Source organism: Corylus avellana, chromosome ca3, assembly GCF_901000735.1.
Source record: "Corylus avellana chromosome ca3, CavTom2PMs-1.0".
NCBI lineage: Eukaryota > Viridiplantae > Streptophyta > Magnoliopsida > Fagales > Betulaceae > Corylus > Corylus avellana.
The window spans coordinates 14,534,053-14,561,750 of NC_081543.1; the positions used below are offsets into that span (position 1 = coordinate 14,534,053).

The 27,698-nt window shown below is 36.7% G+C and overlaps 3 protein-coding genes across 4 annotated transcripts in view; all 3 read left to right on the forward strand.

Annotated features, from left to right (window-relative positions):
• The first annotated feature begins 1,216 nt into the window (after nt 1–1,216).
• On the forward strand, nt 1,217–2,852 carry LOC132176667 (FCS-Like Zinc finger 2). Its single transcript, XM_059588934.1, has 2 exons — nt 1,217–1,764; nt 2,183–2,852. The coding sequence occupies exons 1-2, from the start codon at nt 1,442–1,444 to the stop codon at nt 2,376–2,378; spliced, it is 519 nt and encodes a 172-aa protein (XP_059444917.1). The 5' UTR covers nt 1,217–1,441; the 3' UTR covers nt 2,379–2,852.
• Nucleotides 2,853–5,727: 2,875 nt separating this feature from the next.
• LOC132174159 (cation/H(+) antiporter 2-like) lies at nt 5,728–10,807 on the forward strand. Its single transcript, XM_059585853.1, has 6 exons — nt 5,728–5,880; nt 6,476–7,468; nt 8,097–8,285; nt 8,634–9,128; nt 9,211–9,470; nt 10,525–10,807. Exons 1-6 carry the CDS (start codon nt 5,728–5,730, stop codon nt 10,805–10,807), a joined length of 2,373 nt encoding a protein of 790 aa, XP_059441836.1.
• A 2,557-nt stretch (nt 10,808–13,364) lies between these two features.
• Nucleotides 13,365–27,698, forward strand: part of LOC132174762 (uncharacterized) — a 115,537-nt gene continuing 101,203 nt past the window's right edge. For both annotated transcript variants that reach the window (XM_059586428.1, XM_059586429.1), the window contains exons 1-4: nt 13,365–13,610; nt 16,751–16,854; nt 20,072–20,206; nt 20,298–20,348. In XM_059586428.1, coding sequence (XP_059442411.1) covers nt 13,514–13,610; nt 16,751–16,854; nt 20,072–20,206; nt 20,298–20,348 — 387 coding nt within the window. In that variant the 5' untranslated portion in view covers nt 13,365–13,513. The remainder of the gene's footprint in view (nt 13,611–16,750; nt 16,855–20,071; nt 20,207–20,297; nt 20,349–27,698) is intronic.

Below are 27,698 nucleotides of genomic sequence, written 5' to 3' on the forward strand. Positions count from 1 at the left end.
ATATTTTAAATGTTTACAATTTTATATGAGTTGGAAGATATTTCCTTTGGACCGGTTTAAAGGAAATTTTTGTCATAATGTAAAAGCTAAATGTTACTATAATCTAAAATGACTAATAAAATTTGTAAAAAATTCCTTACATTGGATTAGCAAAAAAAAAAAAAAAAATGCAGAATGAATATTTGATTGGAAGTGCAAAAAAAAAGAAGTTAAATGTAGTAACATTTTTCAAGGGAGTCATTTTATTTTTTATTGTTTTTTCTCATCTATTTTCTATTTTTCTCAATTTTTTTTTTCATTTTTTTCCAAAAATATTTGCCAATAAAGAGTAAAAAATAATATTTTAATAGAATAAATAGAAATATAGCTAATCGGATATAAATGTATTTAAAAATTCTAACTAAATTAGATAAAAATGAGTTTTAAAAAGTCATTTTACATAAAAATTTGACTCATCTATTATAAATGCTCTCACACGTCAAATGAGAGCCACAGAAAATTAATTAGCGTAATATGATATGTGGTTAATTACTTGGATGATAAGTTAAAAAAATAAAGAGAAAACAAAACTAAAACCTTATAAATTGAACTAAAATGGCATGAAAACTTCTGAGCCTGAATTTTTTTTTTTTTAAAAAAGAAAACATATTTTAAGTAAATTTAAGAAAAGTGCAAAAAAAAAAAAAGAAAAAAAAAAAGAGAAAAAAAGAAAAAGAAAAAGCATTACCCTAAATTTAAGAGATGGAAAAAACCAAACACGCGTTTTCTAATTTCCTTTTCTTTTGGAAGTTTGATTCTTTTACTTAACGAGCAAGGCGAGGCAGGAGACTTAACGACCTTGGGCGGTGTGAACGTTACGGCTACGCGCATTGTACGAGCGTTGGGGCCAAGCCTTAATTCCCCAGTACGATCTGGACGTTGAGATCATGTGCGGTTAGGTCGCGAGTGGGGGCCACGTGCTCAGAAAGAGTGGAAAATCTTGGGCCCCATTTCGAGAATAGTCTTCGTCCCTTTTCACCCTCACTTTTCTTGGAGAAACAACAAAACTGCCACTCCTTCAGTCCCACAGCCACAAACTCTCGCCCCCCCACTCTCCATGGCATCGTCGTAATAGTTGGTGATAGCAGTGGCGATTATATCAATACTTCTTAAAAAACAAAAAAAAGAAAATATTTTGAACTTAGAGATGCAGGTATTTTCAACCAATGGATTCATTAGCACGGATTCTTCGAAACCTGCCGTTGTTTATTGCGCTCCCTCTCTCTCTCTCTCGTCACCAACTCTCTTTATAATCTCAATACCTTCCACTCTTCCATTACCACCTCTCTCTCTCTCTCTGTTTCTCTCTGAAAAACCACTCAAAGTACTACACTTTGGAGAAGACCCAAAGGAAAGAAAGAGTGTTTGGAACATAAAACAGAACAACAAATTTGTTGATTTCATGGAGTCTCTGAGTAATACAAGAAGGCAATGTTTCATTGAGGAAGATGATGGGTTGGCCTCTCTGGCTGACATGGAAGCTGGGATCTCTGGAAGCCACCATCACCACCACCACAACCACAGCAACCTTTTATTGTCCAGGACACTCTGTTACAGCGCTTCATATAATAGCAGGAAGGGGAGTTTCAGAAACGTTTCGGTTTCTTCTCCTAGATCTGGGCGTTTCTATGATGCCAGATTCGAAGAGCCCCAACCCCATTTCTTGGAAGCCTGTTTTCTTTGCAAGAAACCTCTTGGGGATAACAGAGACATCTTCATGTACAGGTTAGCCACTTTTTTTCTGTAATTTTTATTCTCACTCTGTTCTTTGGGGTTTCAATAAACAAATTAGAAATTTAGATCAGTCATCAGTGGGTGTTTTGTTTGGGTTCGAAAGAGGGTGTGATTTATTGAGAATATGATCTTGAGATTCCTTATTTTGATCATTAAAACCAAAAAAATTGCTCCTTTTTGCAACTGGGAAATCCTGGGAATTAAATTTCATCAAGTTTCTTAGGCTCAAACAATATGAAATAGAGACCGACTTATCCCTCTTTTTTCCTGTCTTTCTTTTAGATATTTAATAGCAATATGCAAAGTTCTTATCGTTTCTCAATATGATCTTGAATTGGGGGGCTTTAATGTTAATTTTTTTCCCTCTATTATTACGGATGAATGATGGGAGCTGTGTTTGGATTTGCAGAGGAGACACACCGTTCTGTAGTGAAGAGTGCAGGCAAGAGCAAATAGAAATAGATGAATCCAAGGAGAAGAACTGGAGTCTCTCTTCTATGAAGGCCTTGAGAAAAAAGCAGCAGAGGGAGTCTACTTCCCCCAACAAAACCCAGGACTGTCGTTTCGATACAAGCACCATGGTAGCTGCTCAAATTTATGTATAAAAAAAAAAAAAAAAAAAAAAAAATTGTGAGGCACTACCTACCATCATATATTTCCTGAAAAAGGAAAACAGAAAAATAACAGAAAAATCTATGTCTAATAGCTTTCCAAAAAAGAAGGAAAAAAAAACAGAAAAAAAAAGAAGGCCAAGAACAGAGGAGGAGAAGAAGGAGACCCCATTTTGAGGGAGTTTTGTTTATGTTGAATTTGTGAATCTTTAAGTATAGACGAGAGAGTGTTGTGGTTGCTTGCATCTGCTCCATGAGATGGCTCTTTGGAGTTTTTATCTTTTTTTTTTTGGTAAATTAATATTAAATATCTCTAGTAAAACAAAAGCTTCAGCCTTTTGAATGAAGAAATTGTAATGAAACTTTCCTTCTCACTCTGTTTTGTGAGCCTTTTCTTCAGATTTGTCGTTTGTTTGAATCATACTTGTCTAATAAAGTGTTGCATTATAACAACTTTATTAAGCTTAATTACATTTTCTCTTCGAAATTACCACTTTATTTGCACTTCATTAAGTTTTTTTTTTTGGTTTTTGTTTTTTTCTTTGGACATATATGTACAGGAAGGGAAAAGGAGGAGGAGAGAGATTCTACTTAGTGACCCGAGAAATCCATAGATGAGCTTACCCTTGAGAACATATTACTGAGAAAATAGTAAGAGCAATCATAGAGCGTAAAGTCTGATAACTCATAATTTTCGTACTTATGAAGGTTACAATAATTACAAAAATTATAGATATAGTCAAAAAAATTCTTACTAGTACTAGGACTTCAGCTTTCGTCAACTTATGTATAATTATAATTATGAAATGGACTTATAATTATGAAACAGACTTATATTTAAGAGATGGGGGGTCTAAATTTTCAAACTTTATTTTTTGGCTTTTTTTGGACCTAAAAGGTCGGACTTGGCGTAGACATTCCCAAAATAATACGTTTTGGCTAGCGACGATGAGTATATTTGAGTTTGAAAAATTAGATTTAAGAATTAGATTTAATATATAACCACCAGAAGCCGGGTCCAGAAGAGACTACAAAGAAGATAGAGAGCATTGCTACTTGGGAGAGGAGGGATGGGAACAGGTAAGGGGAGGGAGTAGTTCTTCCCTCCTTTGTGTTTTCTTGAAGCAAGGTCCAGAAGATACTACAGTGAAGATATAGAGCATTGCTATTAGGGAGAAGAGGGATAGGAACATGTAAGGGGAGGAGCAGTTCTTCCCTCCTTTGTGTTTTCTCGTCGTACGTTTTTTTTTTTCTTTTTTATTGTAGTCCATTAAATTAACATATATTACTGCTTTGTTATGTGTAAGTTGAAGTTGGATTTGTATATGTTCTCAAATACTAAATCCGTCATCTGCGAATGACACTTTATATTAAGTATTTTTTCATGACGAGTCTTTTGGAAGCTTATGAATTAAAGAAATGATGTACTTCATTTTATTAACCATTTCTCAACTATCTTCATAAATATAATTTTTTTTAAAAAAAATCTACGATTGAATATATATGTAAATTTTAGAATGATAAATATTAAAATCATATATTGCAAAATCAATCAAAATAATATGTTGTTATATAGTAGTTGATATTTTCATTTAATGTGGCTTTGAAATTCATTTGAGAGAGAGAGAGAGAGAGAGAGAGAGAGAGAGAATTTCCTGGAAAGCTGGAAAAAGGTTGGTGGGAATTTGGGAAAGTACTTTAGGGAAGGGAAACACCCAGGAAGAGGCAAGTAAACTGTTAATTAAATTAAAGAGAAAAGTAGTTTGGGGGTGTAAAAAAGAAAAAGAAAAAAATCATGGTGGGTTTGTAGGAACAAAGCGACAATGGAGAGAGTCATGATTGTTTCCAACATCATATCTCACAACAATTCACCAAAAGTTCATTCCAAATTGAAAGAGTTGGTTGTGTCGTTTAGCTTTTGGTGAGATTATAATTAAACCAAAATTAGGTGAGTTCAAGCTAGAAATTAATCAGAAGAAAAATTATATGAAATACATGACCAAAAAAAAAAATTATATTGAATTTTGATATAATTGTCTCCACTTTGTGGGGTTGTTCTCCAATATACCCGAAAAAAATTAAAAAAAAAAGTTCTAAACTATTCATCTATGAAACATTTTAAATTATTTTTGATACGTTAATAAAATCTTGCTACAATATTAGACCAGATTCTTTTTCAAGGCAATGAGAAACAGACCCGTGATGTCCATAGATGGAAATGAACACATATTCCACACCAGTCACACCACAGTCTGATATGAGAAAGAAATGAAAAGCATTTTTGGTTTTCACGACTCATTCCAAGCTTGGCCAGTAGAAGGACGATTTGATGGATGTATGATTGTTGTTTTGGCATTTTTCATTATAATTGATATGATTGTTTATTAGTGGTGAAAGGATTAAGCATATATATATTTAAAAATTATGTTTTTATATTGTTATTTTTAATTACACTTTTTAAAAATTATAATCCCACACTAAAGTTTTGTTTTGTTTATGATCTCGATTTATTTCATAGAAATATAATAAACATCAGGATTGAATAAGTTTTGATATTTTTTTCTTGGGGGGGCAGAAAGTGTCAGAAAAGTTGCTTTAAATCTGACGTAATTTAGTGGGATTTGGCCCATATTGAAGTGATATCTTGTGGTCCTTTGGGATGAAGTCCAAAGACATGGGCCCAATGACCTAATGTGATCGCTACATTTTTCATTTATTTTAGACAGTTATGGTGACAACCACCATGGGAGCTTGTCAAACGACTTTGGCTTGCCTCCATTGATTTTTTATTTATTTTATTTATTTTTAGAGATCAATCTGTTAAAAAATAAACAGTTAAGATTGCCTTTACTTAAAAAATAATTCTTTTATCATATTTTTGCTCATATCCAGTTTAATCCCCATATATCCCACTTTACCCCATAATCTGGTCTGTATGAAGTGTAGAGTCTCGTGTGCTATTAGAATATTGTCGGATATTAACTATTGTGAGCCACATAAATGCTTTGTTGGAGATGTTCTAATGGATGAAATACTATCTAATGGATGAAATACTACCTTTTAGCACTGCCTCGACCCCCTTTTCTCTCCCTCTATTTTTAACATTTTGCTTAAAAATGTGGGGGTGTTAAAACTTTTTTTTTCTTTTTTGGGTAAGTCAAGAGTTGATAAAGTAAAAGATGTTAAATTTTTACGGATCATCAATAAAAAGGAAGGGTATATGAACAATGTGATAGATTTTCTCATCCCAAAATACCATCATAATTAATAAAAGTTGCATGTGATTTGGTTCTTCTTTTTCTTTCTCTCCTCTATCTTTGTTTCCTTGCAAGCTAACACAACAATGGATGCTACCCACCGCATGGTTTGTCGAGATGATTTGTTCAATCCTCTCACCTCAATGGGCTTGCAATTGTCTTGCATTCTTGTCATCTCCCACTTCTTTCACCTTGTGCTCAAGGCCTTGGGTCAGCCTGGACCCATTGCTCAAATTTTTGTTAGTCTTTCATCCCTTGTTATGAATTTGCATTTCCTATTTGAATTGTTTTACACCGAAGATTCTTGGAATTAGGTTGTCCAAATTTCGCACAAAATTGAGCAATCTATGAGAGAGGACTTTAAGTTCACATGTCTCAATAGGTAGGTTATGCATCTTAAGCTGTTCGGAACAAACAAGCTCGATAATCTGAGACTGCTAGAATTTTTATAAACTTTCAGACAACCTAATTTAGCAAATCTCCATCCATTATTTTATGGTTCCAACACATGTACCTATCACAACTAACATACATATTGGTTTGTGGGTGTGTTTTTTCATGATAGGCTAGATTGGTGCTTAGATTTTCATTAGCGTAGTCACACATACAGACATATTATAATTTTGCATTTCTTATTTGAATTATTTTAAAACAACGATTCTTCGAATTAGGTTGTCCAAATTTCACAAACTGCTCATAAACTGCTCAAATTTCTATGAAGTTTCAGACAACCTAATTGAAGAGATCTCCATCCATTATTTTATAGTTCCAACACATATACTTGTCACATCTATAGCTAACATAGAAATTGTTTTTTTTTTTTTTCTTGGTTAGGCTGGAATGGTGCTGGGTCCTTCAGCGTTGTCAAATTTCAAACCAATCAAAGGGTTTTTTTTTCAAACAACTGCTGCAGATTTCTATCAAGTTTTTGGTCTATTTTGCCGCATCATATTCATGTTCCTAATTGGGCTCGAGACAGATGTTCCTTATGTAATGAGAAACATTCGTGCAGCGAGCATCATTGCTTATGGAGGTGTTTTTTTGGGATTTGTCTTTGGGCTTGGATGCTCCTTCTTTTTGCAGCATCAATTAGAAGTTGATGATCATTTCAAGTCACCATACGTGTTTTCCCTCATGTTAATCCTAGCATACACAGCCTCTCCGGTTGTGATTCGTTTGGCAGGGGAGCTAAAGTTTGATACTTCTGATGTGGGACGATTGGCAATAGCTTCTTCATTGATAGCAGAGATGACATGCTTGCTGCTTTTCAATTTCATGCTTGCTTGCCATTCAAGAAACCTTTTCAAATATGGGTTTTATTGCTTCTTCCTTAGCGTTTTAGTCATGGTTATAAACAAGTACTTATCTAATTGGTTCAACAAACGAAACCATACCCAAAAGTACTTGAAAAATACAGAGGTTTTTATTATCTTGTCGTTTGTTATAGGCAGTGCAATGTTTATGGAATGGGCTAATTATAATAGCATAATGAATTGCTTTGTCATTGGCTTGATGTTCCCTAGAGAAGGAAAAACTGCTCGGACATTGTTGCATAAACTCACCTATTCTGTTCACAACTTTATACTTCCCATTTACTTTGGATACATTGGCTTCCAATTTAATGGGATATTTCTGAATAATTGGGGGAATGTACTTATTGTTTTGATCCTAGTGTTGTTGAGCATTGGCAGCAAGATTGGTGGCACACTTGCTGCTTGCCGGTACCTAAAGATTCCATTGAATGAGGGAGTTCTTATCGGATTCGTTATGAACCTCAAAGGCCATGCTGATATACTCTTTATAGGCTCTGCCTCAAAGTTGCTTATTGTAAGTTTTTCTTATTATTCTATGGAGTTTGTCTCTTTAACTATGACTGTGATCACTCTTAAAAATTAACTTGTAAGGAGAGGGTGCCCAAGAGCTTATATTACACGTAGTTAATATTGTATTTAAATATCTCGCTTCGTAGCCGATGTCCATGGCGGCTTACTCTATTGACACGGACCCGATGATAATTATTTCTCTTTTGGCGGCTCCACTCACCTATTAGTATTTAATGGCATAACAATATGCATATACATAGTGCAGAGATATTTTAATTTGGACTATATGTCACTTCCTCCGTGACTCAACCAGAAAGCCGAAGCCCATTTGACATCGCACTCGACGTGTTGCGTTCGATCTCATGCGACGTCGTAGTGGCTTTGATACAAAATGATATAAATAGTGGGTAGAACTTGTTATTGAAAATCAGCTTGCAAGGGAATAGTACCCAATAACTTATATACACAAAATTAAGATTATACTTAAGCTATATTAAACACTTAGTATCATAATATGCTAGCAAAGTATCGTAAGGTTTTCTTAGTGTATATATATATATCAAGTTTGTCTCTTTAATTATGACTAGCAAAGTATGATTTTGATACATATGCTCTTTGGGTAATTGTTACAGGTGTGGAGTCCAAAAGCTTACAACTTGTTCCTAATATCAATAGTGCTTAACACATTAATTTCGGGGCCGGTTGTGGCTTTCCTATTGAGAAAAGAAGAAAGATTGTTTGGAAATATGCGAACAGCACTTGAAATCCATGACCCCGGTGAAGAGCTTAGGTTGCTGGCATGTGTTTTTGGACCTCGTCAGGTATTGATAAATTGCCACTTATTCCAAAATAGTTAATTTCTTAATATATAGCTGAGTTCAATATGTAAAATATTTAATTGAAATGTAAAGTATCAAAAGCTCAAGCTGATAGGAAAGAGTGAATTTAATCATTTGATTTATATTCTAACACTTACACTCACGTGTGGGTTTAAACTTCCCCTTAATAAGTCAACAAGTGAAATATTTAATTAAAATAGTGGGTGAATTATAGAGTAAGAGATCAAACTTATGATCTCTACTTTGATAACATGTTAAATCATCACTGATCCCAAAAGAGCTAATAAGAAAAGATGAATTTAATCATTTAATTAATTTATATTTTAACAGGTATCGCCCATACTTGGAATCATATCAGGATTAAGCGGGTCTCAAACAGCACCTACCACCCCTTATTTGATGCACCTAATAGAGCTACTCCAAAAATGCAGGACCAAAGTATCTTATCATGAAAAAGAACAAAATGAACTTAGTGATGATGAAGACTATGGTGGAAATGATGTGATAGGAATCCATGAAGCTGTGGATACATTTACTGCTGAGACTAAAATTTTTATCCATGTGGGGAAAGCAGTATCAGCCTTTGCAAGCTTATATGAGGATGTGTGTAACATCGCTGAGGACATGCGAGTCTCCATTATTCTCCTCCCATTTCACAAGCACCAACGAATTGACGGGAAAATGGATAATGGAAAGGAGGGCATTAGGACTACCAACCATAAGGTTCTTCGCCATGCCCCATGCTCTGTTGGCATCATCGTGAACCGAGGAACCGAAGGGGTCCCCGGGTTCTCACAACTACTTGGCTCTGAATCTATACAACAGGTTGTAAGAATATCAATTAAATGATTAAATGAATTATTTTTTATCAGTTTAAGCTTTTGAGGTAATTGGTAAGTTAACACAGGTTGCAACTCTTTTCTTTGGTGGTCCTGATGATCGTGAGGCCGTGGCGTGGAGTAGACGCATTGCCGCTCATCCTCGTGTAAATTTGACTGTCATTAGGTTCCAACCAGCTTCGTTATTATCATCATCAAGTGTACACAATTCCCATACTGATAATGCATCAGATGAGGATGATGGGATGCTAATGGCACTATCAAGACTAGAGACTGGGAATGGCAGGAATGAAGTTGACAATTCTTTCTTGACCGACTTCTATAATAGGTACCATTATCCATTTTATGTTAGTTTCATGAGGTTTTCATTTATGACCCTATTTTATTTATTTATTTATTTTTTTACGATTAATTTTCATTGCTCAAATTGTTGATTTGCATACATATTTCCAATAGTATACCTATAAACTACTAACACTCTTATTTTTTATTTTTTGAAATTGTATTACCAAAAGAAAAACTAATAGAAAAAAAAGGGGTGAAGCATCTCAGCATAGACCCTTGAACAAATAATATATAGAAAATGGGCCAAATAAATGGCGTGACCTACCACAGTTCAACAAATGAGTTCCATGAAAAGACGCCAACTACAAACTTGGTTGTGGCATGATTGTGCACAATAGCTCATAGCCTCATGCGTGTCTTGATTTCATAATTTATACTTTTTGTGTGATACTCAAAGGATGAGAGACATCCTCATTGTAGTTATCATAATTGAGAAATGCTATAGGTATTTTCAAGTACTTACTTTCCAGTGTGGTAGTGAAAATACCCGTTAGATTTTGGACAGGTTTTTATATATACATACTGTATAGGGAAAATTTGATTTTACTCCTTGAGTTGTCATCACTTTTACAATGTCTCCCATAAAGTTCAATTTATCTCAATTTAGTGTATCCGTCTTTCAATTGTTTGCAATCTAACCCGTTCGTTAACATTTTCCAAAATATCTCCATTTGTTATAGGAATTAAAAAACAAAAAATAGAAGAAAAAATTGCAAAGAATAAGGCGCTGGTCCAAATTTAACGGAATTTGCAAAAATATCCGTGCCTTCATCTTTGAGAATTTTGTTGGGATTTAACGGAAAATCTTAATGGAGAAATTTTGAAAAAAATTAAACATACAATAAATTGAGAGATTTTTAACTTTAAGGAGCATTGCAAAATGGGTGATAATTCAGGTGGAGTAAGTGAAGTATTTCCTATTGGTGATTTTCACTGCCAAATCAAGAGTAAACACTTGGAAGTATGTGCATCATTTATGTTTATTATTTCTAGTTTTCATATAACCATGAATATTAATTAATATGTTGATTAATTAGGTATGTGACCTCGGGTCAAGTTGGGTATGTGGAGAAGAGTGTGAACAATGCGACAGAGACAGTGGCAGCTTTGAGAGGCATTGGAGACATGTACTCGTTGTTCATAGTAGGCAAAGGTGGGAGAGGGCACTCACCACTGACAACCGGAATTTGTGACTGGGAGGAGTGTCCTGAGCTTGGAACGGTCGGAGATCTTCTGGCTTCTTCAGACATCAACATCAATGGCTCAGTCTTGATTATCCAACAACATAGGCAGTTAAAGAAAGATCTTATGGGTGATTAATTAATTGCTAGAATGAATGCATGTAATTGTATATATATCCTTATTTTATAACACGTATATAAAACAAATTAAAATAGGTGATTAATTTCTTGAATTTTCATATTGGAAATTGTCATAAAGCATAATTTTTCGTATCTGTGATGAGTTTTCATTGTTAAAGATGTGTAGTAATGAAAGAATATGTCTTTAGCTTTTGTTTGGTGGATGGATGAAAAATATATTAGGAAATCTATCATATTTTTTAGAATTGGTATGAGATGCGAAAAGTAAGAAGAATGTAAAAAAAAAAAAAAAAGCAATCACAAACACATATAGATTTACATGGTTCACATTAACTACTACGTGAGTTTGAACGAGATTTTACTGTTTTCGAGAGAAACAATATAGGAGGCGTCAATTACATCCGTACAAAACCCTACAATTAGAAGCGATTATAAATGCAGCCCTCAACTGGGTCAAAATACCAAAATAGGCCAAAACAATTTCCCAGGGCACTCTGGCTTGGGCCTATCCTCCGTTCTATGGACTAAGCCTTAGAAAGAATCGCATTTAAATTGTAGCACTTCCAACATCGAACCAGGTTGGGTGCAAATCGGGTTGAATACAAACCAGGCTCCACCTAGCCTAACAAAACAATCACACACATGATCTTGTATGTTGTTATCATATACTTAATAGTAACTGGACACATGATCAAAACTCTACAAAAACAAAATTATATTTCACCTAACTAAGCAAGAAGCAACTCCAACACCACATGGAAAAATATAGAAAATACAAAAAGGAAAAAGGAAAAAGGAAAAAGAAAGAAGAAAAACCTCCAAGCATCACACTGGTCCAACTGCATTTATTTGCTCAATATGTGGACTTGTACAAAAATATACCTTGCTTGCATGAGTTTGAAAAGCATATTCTGCATCTCCTAATGAGTCCTTGTATATTTCATCATCTTGTGTGCACGTCTATTTCAAACCTGGTATCAAACATTGAGACTATTTATGGGAATCAAATCGCTACTTTTGTAATCTTATATTTTGTGTATTTATATAGAGACATTGATTTTCTCCAAAATTCATCTAACTCGGTCTATAAAATTTATATGTCTCTTAAACATTGTGGAATAACATTTTTTTTTTTGTTTTTATTTTTTAAATTAAAAAAACATACACTTTTTAGATGTTAAGAGGCATAAATTTTTTATAAATGGAGCTCAAGAAAGCTTCCTCTAAACTAAGATTATGTTTGTTTCAATGTATCGTATTTTTTTTGAAATTTGGTGTGACAGAAAATAATAGCCAAATTGAAAATGACCGAAAAAACTTATTTCGTTTTGAAAAATAGTTTCCGCTTTAATTTCGTAAACAATTTTTTGAGTTCGAATCACCAAACCACTGCTAGTGATTGCTGGATCTCCGCTGAGGTTACCCAAAGTTGTTGACCGTTTTTCGTTGTCGCTCATTTTTATTGTTGAAAATATATATATATATATATATATATATATTTTTTTTTTTTTTCTGTTCGAAACAAACAAAGTCTAATTTAGAAAAAGTCATATGGGCCCATACGTGGTGATAGTACGTGAGGAGCAAATATATTCGCTGAACTAGTTTGGACCCATATGGGCCGATGTCTACTTCTATGTCTACTTCTTGTTCCTTTTAATTTTTATCAAAGAAAAGTAGTGGTCCATGATGAACTAGTTTGGACCCAAGTAAAGAAACGTCATGTTGAGCCACGTGTCTTTCAGCTCTTGAACCGCTGAGCCCCACGTCATCACGCCACCGCATTTAACAAATTAAGAAAGTGGTCCCTCTTTCGGTGTATCCGGATCCACGGGAGGGAAATTAGCTACCGAACGGACAGCTCCACCCTATCTTTCAATCCCTTATCCGTATTCTAAATCCTATGGTAATTTTGGCCGTTAATACAATAAAGCATGTATAAGATCTACGGCCTTGTTTGGCAATGAACATGAAAAACCTTACTTTTTTTTTTTTTTAAAATCGCATTAATTAATTTTTATTATTATTCAAATACAAAATCAACTATAAAATAAAACAATTTTTTTAATAGAAAAATTCAAAATTTCTATTAATTTTATATCACATTAATTACTTCCAAACTTAAAACTACGTGCTTACTCATAAAAAAAAAAAAAAAAGAAAAAAACTACGCAAAAATTTTAATCAATTTTGTTCTAAAATTTATGTATTTTTATAAAATGAACTCTTTAAAATTAATTTTTACTCCTTAAATTTTAAAATTTTTATAGTTTTTATCTCTTTGTTATAATATTTTAATTTTCATCCCTATTGTTCAAATAAGTGACCGAATCATTTAAATTAATTTTAGACAGCTAGTTGCTCTAGATTTCCAATGGATACCGTTTATCTCTCACACGCACAGCACGTGATTTAAATTTCACGTGGCGGAAGCCTATTGCATGGGGAGATAGACTATCGGTGAGCTCGGATACTCCCAATCCCCGAAAGAACCTCTAGCGTCTTCTCGGACTGGTCGACGTGGGCCTTGAAGCTTTTGCGAATATCTATCCAATCTCTGCGCGATTGATTCAAAGTTCTTCGAACACGCATTCTCTGAGTCTCGCTTGTTTGAATTTTCTTTGTTCTTCTTGTTGGTGTTGTGTAATGGGAATCTGATCGGACGTTGAAGAAAGGAGGAGGCGGAGGAGGAGGAGAGAAGAAGATGTTGGAGGATCAAGTGGCGTTTTTGTTGCAGAAGTACCTAGGGAACTATGTGAGGGGACTCAACAAAGAGGCCCTCAAGATCAGTGTTTGGCAAGGTTCGAATCACTCCTCTCTCTTATCTCATTCATTTCTTTAGCTTTTTTGAGGTTTTATTGTGAAGCTTCTTGTGTGCTGCGATCAAGTTCGTTGCTCAGAAATGGTTCCGATTCAGGAATATGAGAACGATTCGAAATTTTCTAGGCCATGAAATGGCGTTCAACGGTGTTTCTGGATGATCGAACTGTCAAATTCGAGTGAGGAAGAGAGTTGGAAAGAGTGAGAGAGAGTATTGGTTCGTGGAGATGGTGGTTGATCTTGTATGGAATTGAAATGTGAATACGAGAGGAAAGAGCTAACTGTTGAAAAAGGATGATAACGAGATACTCTGTACAATAAAAGCTAAAATGTTGGGTAAATGCATCAATGTTAGAAAACTTGGGGTGAGAGTTCGTAGCTGATTCAATTCTTTGGCTATTGTATTAGAAATGCCATTGCCTAGTGCTGGAACTTTACGAAGCTCTTGAGTACTCTTCAACCAAATGATAGCTTGAGCCATTTTTCCTCTCTGATTGAAATATGGAGATCTTTAACTGTGCTTTGCATTTGATCCTAAAACACCCACAGTAGAATTTGAAAAAACAAACTATCACATTAGTTTAGACTTGAGACCCCAAGTTACTAAATAATGAATATCCAATCTTAAACAACAACAAGAATTAATAAAGTCATCAACTTTCAATTCAAACACTACATATATGAATACCAAAATCAAGCAAAACATTAAAATAATCAATACAAAGATTTTGGTGACAAAGTAGAAACCTTTAGAAATACTCTTCAAAAGTAAAACCACTCTGGGACAACCAAACACAAAAAATTAATCAACTGTAGAAGAATAGAGAGATTACAAGCTATTCACACTTATAAAACTTTTGTAGTTGACACACCCTTGTACTAGATAAGTGACTCGCTTGTCCTCTATCGCAGTAGCTCTTCCAAAACCTCTAGACAATTCTTCTATTTGATATCCTCATGCAATTCCAGAATTCCTATGGCCGAAAGGTGTTTATGATCTTTGTGTTGTTTAAGCAAACACTTCATGAGAGATGCAATTGAAAGCATAAAACTTAAACTCTCTCTTAGCACATGAAGAAAAAGGCTCTTTGTTGTCTAGAAATAATGCCTCAAGTCTCTTGAAAAATCATGCTCTAAAAGCCATTAAAGAGACTTGGGAAAGTAGTCCTCAAATCTGAAAGTTGGTTTATGAAATTATGCAGATTTTCAATGCTTGTTCGAACAAGTAAGTGAGCTTGTTTGAATGTGGCTAGGGTTTCTCAGCTTTTTCAATGCGTTAGAGCGCGTTCGAATGGGACTACAAATGAGTATGTGCTCGGTTGTAGCTCGTTTGAACGAGTTGCACTATCAAAAACTCGTTCAAACTCAATTGCAAACTAGCTATTTTGTCTTTTCTTTACAGCCTATTTTGATCCTGTAAACATGGGAATTAAAATTTTTTCATTGAATACAAAGTTGTAGAATTTTGAGTAAGCTTTCCAATGCCACAAAGTTTGTCTTCATCCGATCTTGAAATCAAAAGTTATGATCATTTTAATTCGACTAGGTCAATGTTGGACAGAATGCATGCTTATGTCTTGTATCAACTTTTACTTAACCATAAACTTAAAACTTAAAATCAAACATATCTTGATATTGAATTTTTCAACAGTAAAAACCTAACAGATATCATGCTGCTGTTTATTTTCACCTGGTTATAGCTCTATAACTCAATTTTCCTTCTTCCCCCCTTTTCTCTGGTGCTCATGGATGGTTTTATGTAGGGGAGAAGAAGATTGGAGATATCAAAAAATTGTTTTTCCATGCATGCTTTATACTTGAATGGCAAACTTTTATTCTCACATTGTGGATTATTTTTTTTCTAGATTTCATAGAATTTTACATGGTTTTAGCTATTGTTTGTTCTTTCTTATGTCATTAGTTCTTCTCTCTTAATTACTTTTGTTCTTTGAAGTGCCCCTCCTTGGCGTCTATTATTTGATTTACTTATCAGGGAAAAAAGGTGTGTTGTGGTCTCCTTTTTATCTAAAGTGAACTCTTATTCTACTTGATTTTCTGTCGTGGCAAAAAGGAGGCAAAACGTTTTAAAGAATTTATTTGGGAAAATATCAATTTACTACTCTGAGTTTGAGATTAGCATCAATTTTTTCCTTGGATTTCTATGTTTTGCAAGTAGCTCCATGCGTTTTATTTGAGTTTCAACTAGATGTTTCTGTCCTTTTTTTTTTTTTTTTTTTTGTCAATTAATAAATAGACATCATGGGAAATCTCATTTACAGTCCTAAAAATGCAAAAAAAGTAAAAATGCAAAAAGCCAGTTTTTTTATAACTTTTTTTGCATTTTTATTTTTATTATTTTTTGATATTTTTTCCTTAAGGGTATAATTAAGATTTCACATGGATACTGTTATGAAATTGAGTATTTGAAAAAATTAGAAACTGATCTAAAACTTAGGGTAGGAAATTGATTTTTTATTTTATTTTTTGAATTTATTTATTAAGTTTCTAAGGGGTAGCTCAATCGGCTGGGAATATGCCTTATGAAGTGAATGTTACTAGTTCGAATTTCTCATTCCCCCTCTCCTTTGGGACAAAAAATTACTTATTAAAAAAAAAAAAGAATTTATTTATTAAGTTTCACCCTCACTATTAATTTAAGTGTATATAATCATAATTTTCATTTCTTTTCTGGCTTCTTGAATTGAATTTTTCTCCCCCTTATATTATTATGGCGTATCTGTAATCCCTCTCTCGCCCCACCCCCCCAAAAGAGAGAACAATATCTTTCTACTGACTACATTGACTTAAGATGTATTACTTCTATCGCGTTTCTTTATATTATGACTTACAAATAAATTAACATGGTGAATATATGGATCTAAACTATTATGTATCATAATTTTGGAAAGAACAGATATAGACATGCATATAAAACACTTCGTGCTCATTTATACTTGTGGTTTTGTTAAGAAATAAATAGTACATTGTATGCATTTTCCAATGCTGATTAAGCTCACCAGTGCGTAGGGATATTACATTGTTAAGCTTAAAATTTGTTTATCATATATTATATTGTTTCTTAATTTAGTTAAATCTTCTTTTAACCTAAAACATAAAACAGGGAATGTAGAGTTAACAAATATGCAGTTGAAGCCTGAGGCACTCAATGCATTAAAGTTGCCTGTGAAGGTCAAGGCGGGATTTCTAGGATCTGTGAAACTTAAGGTTTGTTGGGTTTCAGTCTCACAAGGTCAATATATATCATTTTTTGAAGTATGATTGAGTTCAGATATTACTGGTTTATAATTTCGTGATTTTTTCTATGGCAAGGTGGCATTTCTAGTTGAATTTTCTTATATTTTCTGAAATTGTTTTTTGGTGGTGGAATTGGTTTTGTAATCGTACCATCCATTTAAACATGAGTATGTAAATGTAAATAGCTGGATATGTGTTTGTGTGATACTATTTTATGCATGAACCTGTAAGCTATATTTAATGGATTCCTAGAAAAAGCAATCCCAAAGATTTGGGAGAAAGGTGGTTAACAGTAACCATTGAACGTATCATCACCTGCTTTAAATAAAGTATTTTCTGTGGTAGCATCTGAGATGTTGTCGGAGTAGATCATCAACAAATGTATTTTTGTTTGTTGTAGTTTCTTATCTGAGATGTTGTCAGAGTAGAAGATCATAAACAAATGCATTTTAGTTTGTTGTAGATTCTTATCGAAGACTTCTAACATTTAATGATGGCATGTGAATTACTAGAAACTTGTGAAGTGTATGACTAACCGAATAAAATAAGTTTTATTGGGCTAGGAGCTGGTTACTTCAGAGCTATTACATGTCCAAGGCTCAATATTGAAATAATTTTAGATATTTGCCTTGATTTTGTTTGGTTTCCAGTTTCCACACACACACAAAATATATATATATATATATATATAAGAACAGGTCCTATTTATTTTTTCCTTTTTGGAAGGTGAGTTATCCAAAGCTATTTTCCTAAGCATTGTTATCTGAACAGTTTACTTGTCGTACAACCAAAGGAATTCCGTGCCTCTCACTCACTTGGGAATGCTAGAAAACCTACCACCATTAAGTTGGACTTGGAAACTTGCATTAGGCAAGGAACATGGTTAACTTATATTGGCTGTAACAAGATTTAAGAAAGAACCTGCCTTTTGAATCTGCTACTATGCACCTTAGACAAGGGGTCTCCCTTCGTTTTCTGTTATGAAAGATTTGTGGAATATTGAAGATTCTGACAAGCTGACAGGGGCGGACCTACGTCTAGTCCCCCCAAAATTTTTTAAAATTCCTTCAAAAGTCTACTATTACCCCTCATATTTCACTTTTTGTCCCTCCCTATTACTATTTTGCTCCCTCAAAGTTAAAGAATGTGGCTTTTACGGTGTACAAAGAAGTAAAACAATATTCAAAAGTCAAATAAGAAAAGAAACTGCAATCCTTTTTCATAAGATGTGCAGCTTTTCACATTGCACAAGGCTGCACTTCTTGTGCAGTGTGAAAAGACTTGTGCATTGTGAAAAGAGAAGTAACTTGAGGCTTTCTTGTTTATTTTATTTTTCTACCGGTAATAGGAAAATAGCTAGTTAAGAGGGAAAAGCTTATTTTTCACACCTTACAAGTTTTATAGTAAAAAAAAAACTTTCTATTTCCTCTTTCTGTTATGAACCAAATTTATTTTAGGGGCAAACTTAGCACAAGGATTGGGGACTTAAGTCCCCCAAAAATTTAAATATCCATCTAAAATTATATTTTTTATGAGGTAGACCCTTAAAAATTAGTTTTCTTCTCCTTAAATTTTTTTTTTCCGTCCCCCCTCACTCAAACGTCTGGTTCCGCCCATGCATGCTGATGTATGCATATATATCAGTGGTGGTACAAGAAAGTAGCTAGGATATTTGTTAACTTGCATGAAACTTTTATGGATTGTAAAAGAGTAATTAAGGTGCCGAATCTAATTGTAAGATTCAAAGGTATTTTCTCCTGTTTACTTGGGAGGTGAGGTGAAAAGATAGAGGTCTACTAAGCTCTTAAGAGTCGATATTAAGCTCAATTTGATGGTTACTATTTGGTAGGTAAAGTTGAAATTGTAGGCATAGTTGTCTACTACAACTTGATTCATTTTTGTTTTTGTTAAATCATCCACTTGTTCCAAAAGCTTAAGCTGGTAGGAATAGGTAAATTTAATCACTTAATTATTACTTTAACACTTCCTCTCACATGTGGGATGAAATTCCCTTTTAATAGGTGAAGCCCAACACGTAGAATATTTAATTTAAATTGGATTAATTGACGGAGTTAAGGTTTAAACTCAGGACCTTTGGCTTTGATACCATGTTAAATTACCAATTGTCCCAAAAGCTTAAGCTGATAGGAATAAATGAATTTAATTATTTAATCAGCACTTTAACACACTCTATCACATGTGGGCTCAAACTCCCTTTCAATAGGTGAGGCCCAATACATGGAATATTTAATTGAAATAGGAGGTAAATGATCGAGTCAATGTTTGAACTCAGGACCTTTGGCTCTGATACCATGTTAAATCAGCTACTTGTCTCAAAAGTTTAAGTTGATAGGAAGAGGTAAATTTATTCACTAAATCATTATTTTAGCAGTTATATATATATTTGGCCTAAAATGTATTGAGGAGCTGGGTTGGGGACCTTTAGGTGACTCTTCAGCCATTATTACTTGGATTAGGTATAGCAAGCAAGGAAGCTTGGGACATGGGGACCTTGCGATAGTGATTTTGGCCTCGTATGTCCTTGGGGTCTCTTGTAAGAAGGTGCATTTCTTTAGACAATTGGTTAACCAGACTCCTTTCCTAATTAAAAGGACAAAGGACATATGAGTATTTTTCTTAGTGAAAGGGTTGTTGGATGTTGTTCTTTTTCTTGTGTGGTTGCTTGTAAATTTATCTCTTGCTTAATATGGTTGTGTTCTTCATCCTTTCATCATTCGTTCAGTACACACAAATACACAAAACAGTTTTTTGGTCATAAACAATTATTGTAGAGGTGGTTGATAGTGATCTCTGCCATGTTGAAATCCTATCTCTCTCTCTCTCTCTCTCTCTCTCTTGATCACCCTTCTGTACTCCTTCCGCCCCCTTCCCCCTCTCTTTCTCTTGGGGGATGGGGATGGTGGTGGACAGGTTCAAGGGATGTTTACAACATAATTTGCAAACTAAAAATGTTATGCATAGACATTTACTGCCATTGGTGGGTTTGAAGTGAACGACTTATTGTTGAACTGCCAAATCTTACCTTCTGAATGCTTTCTTATTATCCAACCATTTCAAATTCCTGATTTATTGGGAGGATTTTCAGCTGAGTATCATATGAATACTGTTCATTAGCAGCTAATATATGCATGTCCTTAAAGTGGTGTTTTGATGTTTCCACCATAAGGTTCCCTGGAGCAGGCTTGGCCAAGATCCAGTTTTGGTGTACCTGGATCGAATTTTTTTATTAGCTGAACCAGCAACTGAAGTTGAAGGATGCAGTGAGGATGCTGTCCAGGAAGCTAAGAAAAGCCGAGTGCGGGTAGGACGTAGTGACCTTTTATGCAAAAGGTAGACACTATGTGCCCAACAGAATGTCTAAGACTAATTAATGCTTTTCCGTTTGGAAATAGGAAATGGAAATGAAGCTGTTGGAGAGAGCACAACAGTTGAAGTCAGAAATGGTACGTGTTAAAATTAATCTGCCAGTTATTTAAAATTGATCTGATTTTCTAGATATTTGTTTTTGTTTTGTTTTGTTTTGTTTTTGTTTTTTATGTTTTGTTTTGTTTTGTTTTTTTTTTGTTTTTGTTTTTGTTTTTGTTTTTTTTTGTTTTTTTTTTCTGATTAGGTATTTCTCTTGTATATTTCTTTTGTACTTGGGTTGCGTCTTTGCGCTTTTTACTGAATTCCATTTGTTTATAAAAAGAAAAAGTTATTAAGTGCAACTTTCTGCTTTCACTTTTTGTGCATGCATGTATCAATAGTACCTACGCATATATGTTAGTATGTAAGAACGTACATATTTGTTGCATATATCACTAGATACCAAACCATGTTCCCCTTCTTATCCGGATATCCCAACACTTTACAACTATGAAAAGGATTTGTTACGATAAGTGGAAGTATGATTAACAATCCTCTCACATGTGGGGTCAAACTCCTTTTTAATAGTGAGGCCCAACACGTGGAATATTGAATTTAAATGGGAGGTGAATTGGCAAAGTTAAGGTTTGTACCCATGACCTTTGGTTTTGATACCATGTCAAATCATCACTTTATCTCAAAAGTTTAAACTGATAGGAAGAGATAAATTTAATAATTTAATCAACACTTTAACATTTTGGTCGTTGTTATATTTCTCTAAACCTATATAATAAGATGTGTGGTAGGCTACATAACAATAACAACAACAACAACAACAACAACAAGAGTATTGCGCCTCCACCTTTTGTGTCCAAATTGTTCATGCAAACTACAATAAATGGTAACTTTTTTAAATAATTCGAGTGTTGAAACGCCACCACTAGCTAATGTGGGAGTTTCCGTCACTCCTATTGTGGGAGCAACCAACAACACGTATAGTCACATGGAACACTTTCTCTATTGAACCATCAACTTTGATATGACTTTTGGATTTGTGAGAATTGATAATTGACACCTTGGAGAATTCTTTGTGAGAATTTGAAAGAACATGTTGGACACCATGTTAATAATCCACTATAAGGCTACATGATTGCTGAGTTTTTTTGGTTTTATTTTTGAGACTTGTCCACAAGAAACCTTTTTCTGCTAGTGATTTTAGCACCGTGATACTGGAAAAAACTGTACTGAAACTTGTGTGGGCAAATCCAAAGCGTTTTCTAGGGCAAGGCAGTAAAGTGCCCTCCGATTATCAATTCTTTTTTTTTTTTTTGATAATTAATGTGAATATTATTGAAAAAGCGCAGAGGGGCGCAACCCTTATACATAGGATATATACAAAGGAAACCCCTATGGAATATACGAAGAGCACATATTCAAGAACTCTTCAATAGTTGGGACAACAATACGGTGGTGAGCCAACGCCCACAAGTGTAATGTAGAGACCATATTTTTCCTCATCCCATCTACCGAACACTCCTTATCCTCAAAAGTTTGGGCATTCCTCTCCCTCCAGATACACTTACTGACGCACAATGGAACCATCCGCCATACCGGTAGGACTTTATGTTTTAGAATTCTCTCTTGCCACGTCAGCATGAATCTCTCTCTCGTCCCAGCGGCGCGTGAGGGCTAGTGGCGGTGCGTGTGAATTTTGATTAGTGCTCAGGTAGTGTAGGTTGAGGGTCATTGAGTGTTGATCGGAAAATGGGTTATCTGGGGTATTTCTATGTAGAAACTAAATCCTTTGAGATTAGATCGAATGTTCAAGGTGGAGTCCAACTGGCGGAGAGGAGTTGGGGAAAAACACGAGAAGTGATCATGGCATGGCCAACTATTTTCTGGTTAGTGAGTGCCTGGGACTATTTGACAAATATTGAGATCGTTCGTGACAATTGGAGGACTTTTCGCTTTGGTAGCTTTTCGTACGTGATGCAGCGAAGAAAGAATTCCTATGGCAATTACTTGGAGTTGTCGGAATATGGTGGGAGGACGGAGGAGTTTTGTGATTATACCGGAGGGGCATGAAGGGAAGGGATGGAAAGATCGCCGATCGCAATTGCAGAGGCTAAAGTTACATTTTGAGAAGAATAGAGAAGGGGTGATTAATGGGGGGGAGAGTCGGAGGGGAAGATCCAAAGACTGGCGAGTGGAGGGACCAAAGTGATGCCACCGGTGGGGCTCCAAAACCAGCAGACGGGGCTTCAAAACCGGCGTTCCTATGCAGTGGCGGTGGTTGGGGAAAAAATCACGGCCGGAGATCTTGGTACACAGGCAGCCGATGAGGGGGATCCAAAACTAAGTAAGGAAGGTGTGCAAATTTTGGAGATCATGAATGGAGATCACGTCCTACAACGAAAGGAAATTCTGGCGCCACACAACCCGGAGGATATCGCGAGATAGCCAGTTGTTTATTTAAGCTGGAGTAGGGTTGGCTAAGGGGTTGGAGATGGGCTGGGGGAATAAGGGGTAGGAGCTGGGTTGGGGGAATAAGGGGAAGGAGAGTCAGATGGGCCAAGGTAAAGAGGGGAATGGGTTGAAGGACTGGGCCCCAAGAGGGGAGAACAAGAATGGGCCTGATCAGTCCAAACTAGTTGTGGAGCCAGTAGACAAACCCACAAGACTTCAAATAATCAATTGATACCATAAGATATACGTACGCCGTTACCCACCCAGAACCAGAAGATGGCGCCCAAAAACAGTGGACCGCATGTATCAATCGGCGATTGCAGAATCGCCGGTGAATGATCGGAGTAGGACGCCGGAGCAATCAAAGGAGGTTCTCGGCACTGAACATGCCGATGAGAAGGAAGGACATGCTGGGCAGGCTGAAAACAAGACAGAGATGGCCGAAGATGGTACTGGAGACGGCCCAGACCAACTGGTGACTGCAGAATCGCCGGCAAATGATCGGAGTAGGACGCCCGAGCATTCAAAGGAGGTTCTCGGCACTGAACATGCCAATGAGAAGGGAGGACACGCTGGGCAAGCTGAAAACAAGACAGAGATGGCCGAAGATGGTACTGGAGACGGCCCAGACCAACCGGCGATTGCAGAATTGCTGGCGAATGATCGGAGTAGGACGCTGGAGCAATCAAAGGAGTTTATCAGCACAGAACATGCGATGAGAAGGAAGGACACGCTGGGCAAGCTGAAAACAAGACAGAGATGGCTGAAGACGGTACCAGAGACGGCCCAGACCCTGTCGGCTTCGTTTTCATGGCACTAGAGATGGTGACAGGAGGCAAGGTGGCAACAGGGATAGCTGAGTAGGATGAGATTGACGCAGACAGGGCCGAAGAGGGGAGAACAGATTCGTTTGGAGCTATAGAAGCTATGGGTCAGTTCGTGGGTAAGCTTTCGAAAAGGCCAGACCTTGCCGGAAAGACTGCCGGAGACGCACATGCGACAACTAAGGGACCAGGTGGCGCAGAAACTACTAGTGAGGTGGGTTTGTTTGTGGTGACACCTACGGAGAAATCTGAAGGTGGGGATGTTGAAGAAACGGTGGAGTCGAGGGAGACCGAGCAGTGTCTGGGTGTTGGTGAGGGGGTTGGTGAAATAATAGAAAGGGTTGGCCTACTAGATGAACTTTTGGGGGGGGGGGGGCAAAGTTCTTAGATATTCCACCTTTAGCTGTTATGGGAGCGGGATTAACTCAATCTGTGTCTTCGGATTGGGTTTTAGAAAGGGTGCTAGAATTTTGTCAAGAATTGGGGCTCAAGTGCAATGGGCATGAGGAGGAGTTGCTGGCACTGTTTACTGCCATTGAGACCAATAGAGCAAATGGGCGAAGGGGCAGTGGTCAACATGGGAATGATAAAGTGGGGAATCGAGGAAATTGTGAATTAAAACGGTTGGAAAGCACAGTGAACTATGATGCGAAGGGATCGCGTAAAGTGAATGGAAAAGGGAGGGCTGGAAAATTTTGTTAATGAAGCCAAAAATAATTTTGTGGAATGTGCGAGGTATGAATGAGCCGGAGAAAAGAGTGAAGATTAGGAGGAGACTAAGAGAGTGGAGGTTATTAATATTGAGGTGATTCGGAGTGTGTGGGGGTGTAATCATGTTGGTTGGCTATACTTGAGATCTACGGGTGCATCCAGAGGTATTTTATTAATGTGGGATCAACGAGTGGTGGAGAAGGTCGAGGAATGTGTAGGCATTTTGTAGTAGCCTGTGTCTTCCGAAGTGTCACAGATAATTTTGAGTGGGCTTTTGCGGGTGTTTATGGGCCAAATGATGCTGGTATCCGAAGCACTTTTTGGGATGAATTGGGAGGTGTAATGAATGTGTGGGATCGACCTTGGTGTGTGGGAGGGGATTTTAATGTCGTGCGTAACCCTGGAGAACGATTACGTGCTACAAGACAAACGCAAGCAATGACTGCTTTTGCTGATTTTATTTTCGAGCATGGGCTTAGCGATCTTCCAATGGTAGGAGGGCTCACTTGGTCTAATCGGCGTGCAAGGTCTAGACTTGATAGATTTTTGATATCTGAAGAATGGGAGGAACGCTATCTAGATGTATGCCAAAAAAGGTTTCCTAGAGTATTATCAGATCACTTTCCAGTGATATTGGAGTGTGGAATTGGAAGGAGGGGTCATATACCCTTCAGGTTTGAGAATATGTGGTTGCAAGCGGAGGGGTTCGTGGAGTAGGTCAAGAGCTGGTGGAACTCTTATTCTTTCGAAGGTAACTCCAGTTATGTGTTGGCTCGAAAGTTGAAAGCTTTGAAAGGGGATCTCAAAAAATGGAATGTGGAGGTTTTTGGAGACATAGGAAAAAGTAAGGAATTGGAGGAGGTATTGGGTGGGTTGGATAGCATAGCAGAAAGTAGAGATTTAACGGAGGAGGAGACAATTAGGTGAGATGAGTGTTCCAAAAACTTAGAGAAGACACTCTTTCACGAAGAAATGAGTTGAAGGCAGAAATCTAGAGCATTGTGGCTGAAAGAGGGCGATCGGAATACGAAGTTCTTCCATAGGTTGGCAAACTCGCATAAGAGAAATAGCACGGTTGCAGCAATGATGGTGGGTGGGAGTAGGACCGAGGATCCGGCAGCTATACAGGATCATATTGTGCATTTTTATAAAGCTCTGTATTTTGAGCAGTGTCAGGGGAGACCAACCTCATTCTTAGATCCTTCGATGGAACATCTTAATTCCATAGAGGAAGGGGAGAGATTGTGGATGGAGAAAGGTTTTGAGGAAGAAGAGGTTTAGGGGGTGGTGAGGAAATTGAAGGGTGATAAAGCACCTAGACCGGATGGCTTTACTATGGCGTTCTATCAGAAATGTTGGGAGATGCTTAAGGAGGACATGATGGCGGTTTTCAAGGAATTTCATGATAGTGGTAAATTTGAGAAGAGCATTAATGCTACATTTGTTGCGCTTATTCCAAAGAAAGTTGGGGCGGTGGACATAAAGGATTTTCGACTTATTATTTTGGTAAGTGGGGTGTATAAAATAATCTTGAAGGTTTTGGTTAGTCGGTTGAACTCAGTAATGGGGAAGCTTGTGTCACATACACAAAATGCATTTATACCAGGTCGACAAATTTTGGATTTTGTTTTAATGGCGAATGAATGTGTGGATAGCCGGATTCGAGCTGGGGAATCGGGTCTTATTTGCAAGTTGGATTTGGAGAAGGCTTATGATCCTGTCAACTGGGACTTTTTATTATACATGTTAGAGAGATGCGGTTTCGGGGAAAGGTGGAGAGGTTGGATTCATCATTGTGTCTCTACTGTACGCTTTTTCGTGCTCATTAATGGAACACCGGCAGATTTTTTTAGTAGTTCTTGGGGAGTGAGACAATGGGATCCTTTGTCCCCTTTATTATTTGTGTTGGTGATGGAGGCATTTAGTAGGATGATGAAGGCAATGGCGGAGAGAGAGCTTATGGTTGGTTTCTCGGTGGGTTCGCGGTTTGATAAGGTAATGGAAGTGTCGCACTTATTATTTGCAGATGATACTATTATATTTTGCGAGCCAAAGGTGGAACAACTTCGGAACTTGAGATGTCTGTTGTTGTGTTTTGAAGCAGTTTCGGGGCTGAAAATAAATTTATCAAAATCTGTGATTGCTCCTAGAGGTGAGGTGGAAGATGTAGAAGGAGTGGCAAGTATACTTGGGTGTGGAGTGGATTCGATGCCGTTTATATATTTGGGGCTACCTTTGGGGGCTCATAATAAGGACCCCTCTATATGGAATAAGGTCATAGAGAAGATGGAGATGAAGTTGGCGGGGTGGAAGCGTATGTATTTATCCAAGGGTGGGAGACTAACGTTGATCAAAAGTACGCTATCTAGCATACCCACATACTACTTATTGTTGTTTCAAATTCCAGTGATAGTGGTGAAGCGAATCGAAAAAATACAAAGAGATTTTCTGTGGGGAGGTGAAGGTGACGAGTAAATTGGTCCAAAATTTGCATGCCTACGAAGGCAGGGGGATTAGGGGTAAGGAATTTGATTCAATTTAATCGAGCTTTATTGGGTAAATGGTTGTGGAGATTTGCACATGAACGAGATGAGTGGTGGAGGAAATTAGTGGAGATTAAATATGAGGTGATGAGGGGGGATTGGTGTTCCAAGGAGGTAGGAGGGTCGTATTGGGTGGGAATGTGGAAAAGTATCTGAAGGGGGTGGGATGAGTTTAAGCAACATGTGTGGTTCTAGGTAGGAACCGGGTCTTGAGTTTTATTTTGGCTGGATGTGTGGTGTGGGGAGGTATCACTGCAGACTTTGTTTCCCACTTCATTCAATATAGCATGTGCAAAGGAGGCATGGGTGGAGGAGAATATGGAGATAGTAAATGGTGCTATTTATTGGAATGTAAGGTTTATTTGGCCTGTACATGATTGGGAATTGGAGGAGGTTTCGAGATTTTTCGAGATGCTGTATTCCCAACAGGTAAGGCATGTGTGGTGAATCCAACGAAGAGAAAATTTTTTGAGGTGAAGAATAATTCAGCCCCGGTGGATGGCCCGTGGAAGCATATTTGGAAGAGTAAAGCTCCTCCGCGCGTGGCTTTTTTCGTATGGCCAGCGGTAATGGGGACAATATTAACATTGGACAACCTACGAAAGAAGAACATCATTGTGACGGAGTGGTGTTGTATGTGTAAAAAGAGTGGCGAATCTATTGATCACCTTTTAGTGCATTGTGAGGCTGCCGTAGAGGTATGGAATATGATTTTCAGCTGTTTGGTATAACGTGGGTGATGCCGGGGAGTTTGAAGGAATGTTTGGGAAGTTGGAGAGGGCAAAGGGGAAAGCGGACAGTCATGCCATTTTGGAGGATGGCCCCGTTGTGTGTAATGTGGTGCTTATGGAGAGAAAGGAATGCGCGGAGTTTTGAGGATCGTGAAATGGGAATTATAGAATTG

Excerpts from the sequence above, each read along its gene's own strand:
- LOC132176667 (XM_059588934.1), top strand. The coding sequence starts at position 1,442 with ATGGAGTCTCTGAGTAATACAAGAAGGCAATGTTTCATTGAGGAAGAT. Across the intron at positions 1,765-2,182 it reads AGAGACATCTTCATGTACAG|AGGAGACACACCGTTCTGTA; the intron begins GTTAGCCACTTT and ends TTGGATTTGCAG.
- LOC132174159 (XM_059585853.1), top strand. The coding sequence starts at position 5,728 with ATGGATGCTACCCACCGCATGGTTTGTCGAGATGATTTGTTCAATCCT. Across the intron at positions 7,469-8,096 it reads CTGCCTCAAAGTTGCTTATT|GTGTGGAGTCCAAAAGCTTA; the intron begins GTAAGTTTTTCT and ends TAATTGTTACAG. Across the intron at positions 9,129-9,210 it reads GCTCTGAATCTATACAACAG|GTTGCAACTCTTTTCTTTGG; the intron begins GTTGTAAGAATA and ends AAGTTAACACAG.